Source organism: Chrysemys picta, chromosome 1 (assembly GCF_011386835.1).
Source record: "Chrysemys picta bellii isolate R12L10 chromosome 1, ASM1138683v2, whole genome shotgun sequence".
Classification (NCBI taxonomy): domain Eukaryota; kingdom Metazoa; phylum Chordata; order Testudines; family Emydidae; genus Chrysemys; species Chrysemys picta.
Window position 1 is genome coordinate 315,562,995 of NC_088791.1, and position 12,607 is coordinate 315,575,601.

The 12,607-nt window shown below is 40.1% G+C and overlaps 1 protein-coding gene across 10 annotated transcripts in view; it reads right to left on the bottom strand.

Moving 5' to 3' along the window:
- Positions 1-12,607, bottom strand: part of PARP4 (poly(ADP-ribose) polymerase family member 4) — a 101,635-nt gene that overhangs the window by 34,156 nt on the left and 54,872 nt on the right. For all 10 annotated transcript variants that reach the window (XM_042855193.2, XM_042855211.2, XM_042855197.2 and 7 more), the window contains 6 exons: positions 11,419-11,518; positions 7,235-7,405; positions 6,993-7,073; positions 4,637-4,717; positions 2,384-2,479; positions 269-427 (listed from right to left, as the gene is read on the bottom strand). In XM_042855193.2, the coding sequence (XP_042711127.2) occupies positions 269-427; positions 2,384-2,479; positions 4,637-4,717; positions 6,993-7,073; positions 7,235-7,405; positions 11,419-11,518 (688 nt within the window). The remainder of the gene's footprint in view (positions 1-268; positions 428-2,383; positions 2,480-4,636; positions 4,718-6,992; positions 7,074-7,234; positions 7,406-11,418; positions 11,519-12,607) is intronic.

Genomic DNA, 12,607 nt, shown 5'->3' on the forward strand with positions numbered 1-12,607 from the left:
TTGGTATGGATACAAGAACAAGTCTGACCCTGATTCAGGGTGGCTACGCTGGACAGTTAGTTGTATTGTACTTATTGAAGTACCACGGACAGAAGTACCACCATCTAAGTACTCTAATAAAATAAAATTAAAAAAAAAAATCCAGAATAATAAGAAATGGTGCAGACTTTATAAACAATTACCAACTGCTACCTTATAAACCATCTACTACCACAACTGGGTAATACACAACAAATGTTAAAAACAAGAACACATTAAGCATATTTACCAATTTACGTCTGCCAAATCCCACTCCTCTATTAGAAAACACGTATCCATGTCCAGATGTATCATGCTCCCAGTCCATGTAGGGTAAAAAGTCTATATCTTCCTCAGCTATAAGTTCAAGAATGTTTGGAAGGCCAGCATGCTGAACTTCATTAACATCCTAAATTAAAACGCAACAGAATTACAAACTAGAGAACTGTCTTTAATTTTATTGTAATCCTTAAAAGTGATGCTTGTTATGCCAGAGATTCCCTGTCTATCAGAGAATGTAAGGTTGAGAGTCAAATGCTGGGTGAAATTTGCCTGACTGCATTAAGGGTTGTCGTATCATAACACACTATTGGTAGTAAACGGACTGGCACACTACACTGGCAATGCACTGCCTTGTATATTGAGAAACCTCTTCTGCATCTTATGTAACTTCAGTTCAGAAATTACCCTCTCACTTGCTTTCAATTTCAAAGGCAGATCAATGAAACAGTTTAAAATTTTGTATGTCAGCTGTTACTCATGTGTCACTTCCCCATCACAACTTCCTTATACAAGTCAATGGTTAAGAGCAACCAAGAACACCAACATATTGTAGATTACGAAAGGAAAAGAGAATATTTCTTCTGTGAGAATGTAATGCAGTGGTCTGAAATATGGTAGATGAATGTACAGAATCCTAATATACAAAGGTGATGTTTAAATTTCCTTTTTTTTCTCATATATGAACAAGACACATGACCTGCTTTATTATACTTATATATGGGAAAGATATTTTCCAACATATTGGAACCAGTATGCTTTTTAGCATGTTATCTGATTTTATAGTGCCAAGTTTATACTGTTTAAGTTTAACTGTTTATGATATTTCACAGTAATCAGAGAGCCTGAGTAGAATGGCACTTTGTTTATAAAATTTGTATTATATAAAGATAATTACTAGGAGGTAATGACAGAGATGATTACATTGTCTGAAAATCAGAGACAAGAACTGCCCGAAGAGTGAAAGCTCTGACTAGTCTCTTGCTAGGGAGTTAGTGACCAAGTGCAGAGCAGATAGTACAGAGAGTGTCGCACAGAGCTTAACAGTAAATCTTTGGCTGATTAAGGAGCCGTATTTACAAGAAAGGGACAATAATTCCACCAATAACTATTATACAGGATTGCTGGGATATTATACATGCGATGACATCTATCAAATGTGTAAGTTATATTCTTAAAAGGCACAAACAAAACAATACTTATTTCTATGAACAAAATCTGTGCCAGCCTATTTTTAGTTTGAAATGCAGTATAAATGTAATTGTCCAAAATATGGACATGTCTCCTGTTCCTTAAGTTATCCCAACTTACTCAATGCCCTCCATGACAGTCAGATAATTATACCGGAATAGGGAATTGATTATTTTCCTTTAGTATACTTATAATCCTAAATAAATAATAATAATTAATAACGATCAGTATTACTTATATTATAATAGTTCCTAATGTGCTAGATGCTGTACAGACATATGGGAAGACGCAGTCCTTGCTGCCTGCAACCCAAACAGTTTCTTTCAATTACAGTTGCAGCAATACATTGTAAGAGTATTGTTCTACTAGATTTAAAAGTTCTTTCTGGACCAGAGATAGTGACTTTATAGGAGTTGTGCCTACAGATATAGTCCAAAAGTCAGAACACTTGCACAGTTCTGAACTTTGCCACATACATACACAGATACAAAGAGAAAAATGCAGTTTCTAAATCATTAAAAAAGCAAGTATCTTCAAAATAAACAGAGATTGTGCCTCTCTGTTGGTTCACTTGCAAACATCCAGTCTGGGTAGTGGGTAGGACAGACACAGACTTTGTTTGGATGCCTAGGTGCTCCAACAACGTATGATATAAAAGAAGCTTCATAAAGAAAGTAACATATCATTCAAAAAGGACCAAAGAACACAAGCTTTTGCAAAAATAATAATTTTAGTTCTTCTGTAAAATAACTAAAATTGTTCACTGTGATAAGAATTAAAGCACATATTGTTTAATATTACAAGATTACAGTAATTGTTTTTCTTTTCAGTTATTTTCTAAAGACTTTTTAGAGACATACAGACTGTAATGGGATATTTTAATGGAAACACATACCCTTTTTTCTACTGCCACAAAGCTTGTAAACTGGGTTATGATGGAGTGCTCCACGCTGAGGTTAATAATCAGGACTTTCAAAGTGTGTTTCTTCATCTAGGTTGTTATATAATAACAAAATATGTTTAAAAACAAAACATACAGTGAAAACAATATTAGCTAAAATAAGTGTCAATGTCAAAACTGAATATACACAATATGTTCTTATGCACTATGGACAGAAGTAAACTAGCTCAGCTTGCAGCTATTTCTAAGCAGAGCTTATGTGGTTATGTTTGTGTACCCAATTCCCTGCTTCCTGTTTAAAAGTGTTTTGAAGGGAAAGGGGCTAATCCTAACCCTCTCAGCTACTTGCAGATTTATCCACTTGTGCTGGGGGAGAGGAAACTGGAAATGGTAATTCTTAAAGAAAAACTGCACTGGAATGGTCTTGTCACAAATCACTCAGGGCTCCATTGGGCTTCCAGCTCCTTCCAGTGCAAGCATAGGACTCCTTATCAGATCCTAGATCAATGACCGTCATTACTGAAACCTAAAGGGCAGCATGTCAGCAGCACAACTAAAGCAAAATACCTTGCACCTATGGGACACAATTTGTGTCAAGTCAGGATTGAAAATGCTCAAGCCTGTTCAGGACTCAGAAACATCCTGTACACAGACATACAATATACTGAGACCTCTCTGAAAACAACGAACAATCTTGTTCTTCAGAATCTCAGCTTTCATTGAATGAAAATAAAGTAAGCCTCTAGCTGTTATGGCTGTGAAGAAAATCTTAGAAATGTGAACTGAGTGTAACGGGTGTGGAGATTTCTGTTGGTATGCAGAGCATGGACCAGTAGCTCTGAAACGTGTGACTGGCCCCCCCATGCACTCATTTTAGTGAGGTGTTACCTCAAATGCCCAATGACGATAATTTAAATGTCAACAATGTTAACTATTTGTAAGAAAGCAGTATGGGGGTGCCACAGATTTGCAAAATTTACTATCTGTGAATTAACTGTCTCACTTTGGTGCCTCAAGAGGATGGCATTTGGAAGGTACCATCACTTATTTATTCCCCCCAATCAACCCCAATTTGCCGAAGAGCACATGGGCATAATCAAGTCCCAGTGAGGAGGAGACAAGCTCAAGGAGACTAGTAGAGCTCTGAAAACACGCACCATCATATTTTAAACATCTGGACAATTTACTGTGATGCAGCATTACACCCAACTCACATGGATGGAGCTTATTTTTTAGGCAGAACTGTGAAAAGTACCACTACTATATTTTCCCTCAGTCTAACCCCAAAGCTTGGGACCTACTCCTGCAAACTTTTCTCACATCAGGGTCCTACTGGCTTCTAGAACTCTGACTTCTAGTGGGACTACTCAGGTGAATAAAGTTTGCAGGATAAGACCCTCACACATACAAGCAAGTAAAGGTTTACAGGATTATGCCCTCATGTCTATAAACATATGTGAAACTGAATGTTGAAAAATTGGAAGGTGTTCAGAAAAGAGCTACAAGAATGATTTAAGATGTGGAAAACATGCCTTCTAGTGAGACACTTAAGAAATTCAATCTATTTGGTTTATCCAACAGAAGGTCAAGACGTGACATGATCACAGTCTACAAGTACCTACATGAGGTAAAGATTTCTGACAGTAGACAACTCTTTAACAGAAACTAAGTGGAACAACTTATCTAGGGATGTGATGGGTCACCATCACCTGAAGGTTTTCAATCAAGACTCTCTCTCTTTCTAAAAGATATTCTATAGCTCAAACAGGGCTGGCTCCAGCTTTTTTGCCGCCCCAAGCGGCGGAAAAAAAAAAAAAAAAAAGCCGGCAATTCGGCAGCCGGTCCTTCCCTCCGAGAGGGACAGAGGGACCCGCAGCTGAAGACCTGGACATGCCGCCCCCTTCCACGGGCCGCCCCAAGCACCAGATTGCTGCGCTGGTGCCCGGAGCCAGCCCTGAGCTCAAACAGAAGTGATGGGCTTGATGCAGAAGTTACTGGGCATATTTTTTTTTTGGCTTGTGTTATCCAGGACATCAGACTAGATGATCATAATGGTCCATTCTGGCCTTAAAATCTATGGAATTCATACTGCAACCTTCCAATTTCCACTCCCAAGTCAAAGATTCTCTCCACCTCTCCTTTTCCCATCCCCATTTCACTGAACCCCTTTAACAGTTCTTGTTTTAAGCATAAACTGAGATAAAATAGTGGTTCCTAGTTCATATTCTTATCTTTAGAATGACAAACCTCATGTTCTGTTTCATTTTCATGAAGTATCCCATCTTCATAATCCCTAATGAGGGCTCTTGCTGTGAGTTTGTGGAGAAGCTACATTAAGGAAAAAAGACAAGTTCAAATGATCACCAATTTAAAACCCTGTATTTAAAAATCTCAATTTTATGTATTAGGCTTTATGATTTTTAAAGTCTTCTGATCAATGATGATCCAGTTTCAGGATAACTGGCATCTAAAGTTACATTTTATTGAATGTTAAAAGTTTCAAGGGAGTATTTTCCATAGAGGAGCATTACAGCCCACACCTTGTTTCAAATAATTTTGTATTTTTATGATTAGTGCTCATTTTTTTAACTTTTAAAAATCATCATACCTTTATACCATCAATAATTCCTGCTCTGGGGCACAGTGAACTATGCAAACTGGTGATGTAATTTGTTTCAACTGCACCTCTCTAGCCAAGAGGAGGAAAATAATCTGTACATCTGTAATATGTTAAAGCCAACAGGGAGTGGGAGTACTGAAGACTGTTAAACTCAGCCCAGTAAGGACATGGAGCAATGGGTCATCCAATCATCTCCTTAGGTCCATTAAAAAAAAAAATAAAAACATTGACTGACTCTGAAGGGGACCCCTGGTGAGTCCTTTTTGGCCAGATGTTGGTAGCCACAACAAAGGGATCTTTCTGGATAAAGGGGAAAGGAAAAAATGGCAGGAATTCTCCGATTCTATGTGAGGCATAGAAAAATAACACTCATCTTCTAAATTTGGCCCAGATTTTCATAAGGCAGCTTCTTCTTTTGCAATCACAATTTGCACCTGTCAAAATTGCATTTGTCATTTCTGCACCTTTGATTAGTCGTGGGGTCAAAAGAAGGAGTATGATTTGTAGAGGTACAAACTACAAACTTGACCCATGAAGAGGAATACTGATCTGAAGCCCAGATGAGAATTTGAACCTCTCAGGACAGTAGTTTAAAGAGTACCTGACTCATTAGGATAAGTGAGTACCTCCCCCATTCGCACCAACCCAGTTTGTCTGTATAAGAGCTTGGAAATTTACTGAAATAGCTTTCAAAGTGGATTAAGCTAAACAGCAAAAACGCACTCTCATTCCAGAATAAAAACGCTCGCACATGAATTTACATCAAAGTAACAATTTCAAAATAATTATTAATGAATAATTATTCTGGAATAGTTATTTTGGTGAATTTCCAGGAGTAGACAAGCTCTGAAAAGTAAATAAATGCCTTTTAGCCATTTTCCTCTTTTCAGTTTAGAAAGTTATTTAGGACAGTTGCCATGCTTTCCCATAGGGAGTGGATTTGAAGTTTCTTCAACATTAACTGAAACAGTCACAGCCTTTGTTCACATTGGATAGTGCTGCCTTTTAGGATCCCTCCTCTCTCAGGGCATGTCTACACTACAGATTTAAGTTGACCTTTGTTAGGTTGACTTACAGCCACCTCAATAATTACTGCAGTGACTGATGTCCACAGTACTCTTCTGTCGGTGGTGCGCAACCTCACCAGGAGCACTTCCACAGACTGAAGAGGGGTAGTGTGGGGGGCTGAAAGCCAGGACTCTCAGCTCTGCGCAGCTCACCGCCAGGAGCCAGCTCGGCTTCTTGCCTCCCAACTGGGAGCTGAGGCCAGTTGCCAACAGGGTTCTCAGCTTCTCGCCTCCCCACTGGGAGCGGGGGCCAGCCACCTGGGCTTCTCGCCTCCCTGAGCTTTTTCGTCAATTTCACGGTTCCAGCATGGAGCCCTGAAATTGCCAACAGCCAATGTAAGTAAAGAGGTATCTACACAGACACTGCATTGCCCTAACTACACCCACATATGCCCTATGCCTCTTGTGGATGTGGAGTTAGTATATCGGTGTAGTAAGCCACTTACATCGGCGGGACAAAGCTTTAGTGTGTATACTGACATAATTAGGTCATAACTAGCTGCCTTACGTCGTCTAACTATATAGTGTAGATCAGGCCTCAGTTCTTTTAGAATTTTTCCAAAAAGCAATGGCTTAAGTATTGAAAGAGAATGCTGCTGCATCATCCCCAGCAGAGGTCAGCTAACATCACCTCAGCAACAGAAACTACAGAGGTAGACCCAACAAATTCCTAAAATGAGAAGAACCACCTTCCACCCAGGTAAGTTTATATTTTTCAAATCAGTCTGGGCCAGCAAACATGCAGGAAATGTGCTCACTTAACCCACATAGGTCAGCTGCCTTTTTAAAAGCTTCCTTCAAATGAGGCTGAGGTTCTTTATTAAAACAGTAGAAGCCAAAATGCCGAAAACAAGGGTATGTGCTATTTTAAAACAACATATATATGGTGTGTATAAATAACATTGGCCTAACTCACTGTTCCTGTTGTCTTCTGTAATTCAGTGGTTGATACCATTGCTTGCAATTCTTGGTCATTTATTAGTGCATTTAAGGTGGCCTGAAAGAAATAAGAAAAGTATTCCTCTCATTTTTCCCTATCATTCTGTGCTATCAGCACTTCTGCAGTGATGCTCAGTTTCCAGAAATGCAAATAGAATTGGAGTTGTGAGTAATGAGATGCATAACTTTAAAAACATGTTCCCTGGTATCATTCATTACCTGAGTACAACGTGGGATAAATCCATAGACAAGAAGTCTTTCATTGTTAAATAAAGACTGTATTTGAGCAGGAGCCTGCAATGGCTCTGGTGCATTTGAGTCAAACTGTTGCCATTTAATAGAGACAGAACTGCATCCTGGAGAAAATATTCTGGATGTCTGGCTTTCTATCTGTGTAAAAAGATGCAAATGAGTTAAATATGTTACTCTACTAGGAAAAATATCACAAGAAGAGGTTTTCTTGTCATGGCACCTCCCCGAGAGATACAGGTCTGTCTCATCTTACGCGGGGGTTCCGTTCCGCAGTTAGCGCGTAAAGCAAAAACCGCGTATAGCCAAAATTCCATTGAGTTCAATGGCAGGCAAAAATCACCCGCACTACAGGTATAGTATTAAAATTGTTATTTTTCTCTTTCTTGTTTTTGCCGATCGTGTAAAGTTGAAATCACGCACGTTAAATGCACATAAGATGCGACAGACCTGTAGTAGCTAGGATGACGGAAGTATTCTTCTGTTGACCTAGCTGTGTCTACACCAGGGGTTTAGGTTGGCATAACTGCAGTGCTCAGGGGCGCGGATTCTTCATAAGAACATAAGAGTGGCCATACTGGGTCAGACCAAGGGTCCATCTAGCCCAGTATCCTGTCTTCCAACAGTGGCCAATGCCAGGTGCCCCAGAGGGAATGAACAGAACATGTAATCATCAAGTGATTCATCCCCTGTTGCCCATTCCCAGCTTCTGGGAAACAAAGACTAGGGACACCATCCCTGCCCATCCTGGCTAATAGCCATTGATGGACCTATCTTTCATGAACTTACCTAGTTCTTTTTTGAACCCTGTTATAGCATTGGTCTTCATAACATCCTTTGACAAAGAATTCCACAGGCTGACTGTGCATTGTGTGAAGAAATACTTCCTTTTGTTTGTTTAAAACCTGCTGCCTATTAATTTCATTTGGTGAACCCCCAGTTCTTGTGTTATGAGAAGGAGTAAATAACAATTCCTTATTTACTTTCTCCACACCAGTCATGATTTTATAGACCTCTATCATATTGTCCCTTAGTCATCTCTTTTCCAACCTGAAAAGTCCCAGTCTTATTAATCTCTCCTCATTCCATGCCCCTAATCATTTTTGTTGCCCATTTCTGAATTTTTTCCAATTCCAATACATCTTTTTTGAGATGGGGTGACCACATCTGCATGCAGTATTCAAGATGTGGGCATACCATAGATTTTATATAGAGGCAATATGATATTTTCTGTCTTATTGTCTATCCCTGTCTTAATGATGCCCAACATTCTGTTAGCTTTTTTGACTGCCGCTGCACATTGAGTGGATGTTTTCAGAGAACTATGCACAATGACTCCAAGATCTCTTTCTTGAGTGGAAACAGCTAATTTAGACTCCATCATTTTATATGTATATTTGGGATTATGTTTTCCAATGTGCATTACTTTGCATTTATCAACTATGAATTTCATCTGCCATTTTGTTGCCCAGTCACTCAGTTTTGAGAGATCTTTTTGTAGCTCCTTCCAGTCTGCCTGGGACTTAACTATCTTGAGTAGTTTTGTATCATCTGCAAATTCTGCCACCTCACTGTTTACCCCTTTTTCCAGATCATTTATGAATATGTTGAAATGGACAGGGCCCAGTACAGACTCCTGGAGGACACTACTATTTACCTCTCTCCATTTTGAGACCTGACCATTTATTCCTACCTTTTGTTTCCTATCTTTTAACCAGTTCCAATCCATTAGAGGACCTTCCCTCTTATCCAATGACAGCTTACTTTGATTAAGAGCCTTTGGTGAGGGACCCTGTCAAAGGCTTTCTGAAAATCTAAGTACGCTATATCCAATGGATCCCCCTTGTCCACATACTTATTGACCCCCTCAAAGAATTCTAGTAGATTGGTGAGGCGTGATTTCCCTTTACAAAAACTATGTTGACTCTTCCCCAACAAATTATCTTCATCTGTGTGTCTGACAATTTTCTTCTTTACTATAGTTTCAACCAGTTTGTCCAGTATTGAAGTCAGGCATACCGGCCTGTAATTGCCGGGATCACCTCTAGAACCCTTTTTAAAAATTGGCATCACATTAGCTATCCTCCCGTTGTTTGGTACAGAGGCTGATTTAAATGATAGGTTACAGACTATAGTTAGAAGTTCTGCAATTTCACATTTGAGTTCCTTCAGAACTCTTGAGTGAATACCATTTGGTCCTGGTGACTTATTACTGTTTAGTTTGTTCCAAAACCTCCTTTAATGACACTCAATCTGGGACAATTCCTCAGATTTGTCACCTAAAAAGAATGGTTCAGGTTTGGGAATCTCCCTCACATCCTCAGCCGTGAAGACCAATGCAAAGAATTCATTTAGTTTCTCCGCAACGGCTTTATCATCCTTCAGTGCTCCTTTAGCATCTCGATCATCCAGTGGCCCCACTGGTTGTTTAGCAGGTTTCCTACTTCTGATGTACTTAAACAAAAAATTTGTATTACTTTTTGAGTCTTTGGCTAGCTGTTCTTCAAATTCTTTTTTGGCCTTCATACCCCTGCATGCTGTAGCTATGTCGACCTAAGTTTTAAGTGTAGACCGAGCCCTAATCAAGATGAGTACAACAGAATCTGACATTAAAAGTAGAGAAATAAAATAAAATTCATGGAGTTTTTTCACCTTATTTTATTCTCTCAGTGTTGTAAACAAGGAACAAAACTGAAACTTGGTTCTTATTCACACCAAATACCATCTCCTTTTCCCTCATAATGTAAATTATATTAAAAACAAGGCGAGACAGTAGTGAAAACTGACAAGTTTCTGGTTGAAAGCGAACACTGCTGCAGCTTTCCAGCAGAGGTTACTCAAAGAGTAGCAGCCAACATGGCCTCAGCATCATAAACTACTGAGATAGCCCCACCAAGTTCCTAAAATGAGAATGTGATGGGGGGGGGGGGGGGACCTACCCCATGCCAACCCCGAAAGGGTTAACTGTGCTTTGCAGGCTGAGGAAGCCCCGCCCCTCCAACCTTGCTGGGCATGTTCAGCCTGGAGGCAGAGTATAAAAGGAAGCAGCCTGCTCAGCTCAGTCTGGGCAGGCTGCTGAAGGGGGAGGACGCAGACTGCAGGCTCTCTCCAGTGAATTGCTACATGCCCCATCTATAGAGCTATGGCATGCAGAGTTCCAGACAGACTCCAGGCTGTCTGACAAGCCCTGAGAAGAGACTGCGCCGGCAGGAGCTACGCCATTTGAGGACCCTAGAGACCTGTGGGAACCATGGAGCATCGCCGAGGGAGAAAGGGTAGAAAGCAGCCCAGGGGATTTAGACTTTTCTCCAGTGAGCGAAACGGGGAACCAGTCAAGATGTTTTGGGAGGATCCCTGCTGACTCAGTGGTGAGCACCTCCACCATGACCAGGGCCCCGGGCTGGGACTCGAAGGAGCAAGGAAGGCCTGAGTCCCCATGCTCTGGGCACCACACACCACAGCGAGCCAATAGGCCACATAATACCCCAGAAGTGGGAGCCTTTATTGACTTTAGCCATTAGGCCGCACTGCCCTGAGTATAAGGGCCGCCCTCATTGACTCTGGCCATTAGGTCACGCTGCCCTGAGTGGAAGGGCCACTTTATTGACTCCGGCCATTAGACTGTACTGCCACGTTTTATAGTCAGGGTCACGAACACAGGACCCAACTGGCTGCTATAAAGTTTTTTCCTTTCTTCTCCCCATATGTGACCCGGCACATGGGATGGAGTGTACATACCCCGCGAGAGAGAAGTACCACTTTTCACCCACATGAACTTATATTTTAAAAATCAGAGACGTCAAAGAGGAAGAGGGGTGGGAAGATATTTCAGAAGCTTCTCTTTTTTGTGAGGTCCCTGGTCTGAAACTGGTATGGTATCTGAAAGTTAGAGGGAGTTGCTTTTCAGGTGGAGTCCAACGTCTCACTTAAGAGGGAACTGCTCTTTGAGACACAAAAGCCCCATTCCCCAATATAAAGAAGTTCTCCGTCTGTTAAAACACCAAGAGTACTCCTGTCTGAAACAGCAAGGCCTCACAATCCCCAAAGATGCTCCTCCTAATTTGAAACTTTGAGGCTCCCAAAAAGTTCCACCCAAAGCAGCTGCTAATAGTGTAAAATTCAGAAAAAATATATTCAGGATTGATAAAACTTACCTTTTTTAGCCAGTTATACTTCGATTTTGGGTCAAAATATTCATATGCTCCAGCACCATATTGAGACAAAGATCTCAGCATGTGATGATTTGCTGTGGAACTAAGCACATTTTTAAAATATTTTTTTTGGTTTTTAAGTAAAAACTGATCATCTGAAATTGATTCCAAACATTTACATTTTTTTTAATAGAGTAGCAAGTTCTCCAATCTCTCTAAATCCCCCTCCTTCATTCACATCTATACTAAACAAAGCTCAGAACTGGCAAGATCCAACACATGCTCCATCCTGACAGAGGGTTGCTTATATTTATCACTATTCTAATGCTGTCAAGAGTGAAAACCAAGAGCAGCAGCGTTTCCCCTGTTCATCCCCAGTGCATATAGGTTTAAAACCCACGTCCTACCTCTGAAAATTCAGCATTCAATTAGTGCAAATCACACACAGAGAAAAGCCAACTCATTGGTTTCCCACTGGATGTAGTGAAATGAGGGATGAAGTACATGTTCAGAGGGTTTTAAGGAAAATGCATTCTTGACTTTCTCCATAACAGATGTAAGATCTTTGAGGCAGGGGTTTTTCAAAGGGGCCTACATGAAATAGATGCCCTACTTCCATTGAAAGCCACTGGCATTTCATTTTGGACTGTCAAGCAATTCTTTCTGGAAATGGTTGATCTTAAATCAAGATTGTGGGGCCAAAATTGCTTAACAGACAAGAGTTTTTACGTAATGCAGAATTTTGCATGATCTATTTATAAAGGATGGAAGCTATTGTAATTAAGTAATGTGAAGGGGAAGGGCAATGAATGTATAAAATAAAGAGACTGCCTAACAAAATGGATGACATGGAAGACAAGTCTCAAATAATCTGTAACTCTAAGTTGGGTGGCATTAGGGAAAAAAGAAAATAGGATTTGATAAACCCATTTTCTCAAGATAAAGAACTTACTGCTAAAAAAAATGCTACACCATTGACGATGAAAATTAACTGAAAAAAAAAATAAAGAAGAAGGAATAAAATTGCATTTACCTCAAAAACAGGACAAAATTCACAGGCCTGAGAGAAAGTGTGGCTTGCACAATTTTAAAGTCTCTTTACAACTGCTGCTGCACTTTGCAATATTCTAAAAATTCTAACCTTTCACTTAAAAAAAATCTATTTTCTTCAGCTGCTGATATACAACCATCA